The 1,273-nt window shown below is 33.8% G+C and overlaps 1 protein-coding gene across 1 annotated transcript in view; it reads left to right on the top strand.

The window, feature by feature from the left end:
• Positions 1-82: 82 nt before the first annotated feature.
• Positions 83-1,273, top strand: part of LOC108579618 (enhancer of polycomb homolog 1) — a 4,490-nt gene continuing 3,299 nt past the window's right edge. Inside the window, exons 1-2 of the mRNA XM_017943199.1 lie at positions 83-235; positions 1,051-1,189. Coding sequence (XP_017798688.1) covers positions 83-235; positions 1,051-1,189 — 292 coding nt within the window. The remainder of the gene's footprint in view (positions 236-1,050; positions 1,190-1,273) is intronic.

Here is a 1,273-nt window from a genome sequence, read left to right as displayed (position 1 = left end):
CCGAGGCCCGAGCCGATCCGACTGGCCTCACGGTTCGACACCAGCCAACTCGGTTGTCAACACGCGAGCCAGCCGCCTCAGGATGAGCAAGCTGTCGTTCAGGGCCCGCGCCCTGGACGCTTCCAAGCCCATGCCGATTTATATGGCCGAGGAACTACCGGATCTGCCAGATTACTCGGCCATTAATCGTGCTGTGCCCCAAATGCCCAGCGGCATGGAAAAGGAGGAGGAATGTGTAAGTCGAACGTTCAGCCTTCTTCCAGCATGTTTTCCCTGTCCGCCATCTTACTCTCGGGCGCATCTTCGTAAACAACCGGCAGATGGCACTCTTTCTATCTTTATTATGTGTAGAAATTGTTTATTTTTTATTGTTAAACGTAATTGATTGTGTTGTTTTACATGTTATAGTTGTTCTTTGAACATTGGTGTACCTTGTTAAACCATTATTAACAGCTGTCAGCCTTATATTGTAAAGTAATGATGGAATCAAAATAGATACTCCAACGTTACTGTTCGACTTATAAAAATTTTTTATTCTTATACTTTCTATACTGTTATAAGTTTTCTGTAGCATACTATTATATACAAAGTAATTTGAATGTAGTGATTGTTTCCTTTTATCTCTTAATATGTAACCAAAGATCATTTAATAATACATTCTGATTATGTGTAATGATAACTTGTTGATGATACAGCGATAGTGATGTATTGTTATTGGAATAATGTAATACAATTTTTATGATGTTATTTCATCTTTTATATTTCTACCTTACATATTTCAAACATATAATTTCTTCACATTTCTATTTTATCCTTGTTTGCTTGATGTATTTAATATATTTTACTAATTTCCATTATAATGTAATATATTTTTCTATTTAGAAGTACATTATTCACAATACATTGTTAAGTACTATTGTAAATCGTATTTGTGTATAATGTTCTCCTTGTGTTGTTTGTTTTTATTACCAAATTGGGCAAAACTAAAATTCACATCATTTCATACTGTATTAAATTTTATATTACCTGTTGCATTAACTCTTCATGTAGGAACATCACTTGCAAAGAGCAATATGCACGGGTCTAATCATTCCTACCCCTGAAGTAACTGATTTGACGGATGTGGAAGCTTATGACAAAATATATCCAGCTGATTATAAGCTACCTCGTCAACTTATACACATGCAACGTAAGAAAATATAATAAATAAAGTATTATGTTCTATTTTGTAAACAATAATTATAATAACAATATATTTTTTTTTTTTTTTTTT

This window comes from Habropoda laboriosa, unplaced genomic scaffold (genome assembly GCF_001263275.1).
Source record: "Habropoda laboriosa isolate 0110345459 unplaced genomic scaffold, ASM126327v1 scaffold33, whole genome shotgun sequence".
In the NCBI taxonomy this organism is placed as follows: Eukaryota; Metazoa; Arthropoda; class Insecta; order Hymenoptera; family Apidae; genus Habropoda; species Habropoda laboriosa.
This window is presented reverse-complemented; position numbering and strand designations above follow the sequence as displayed.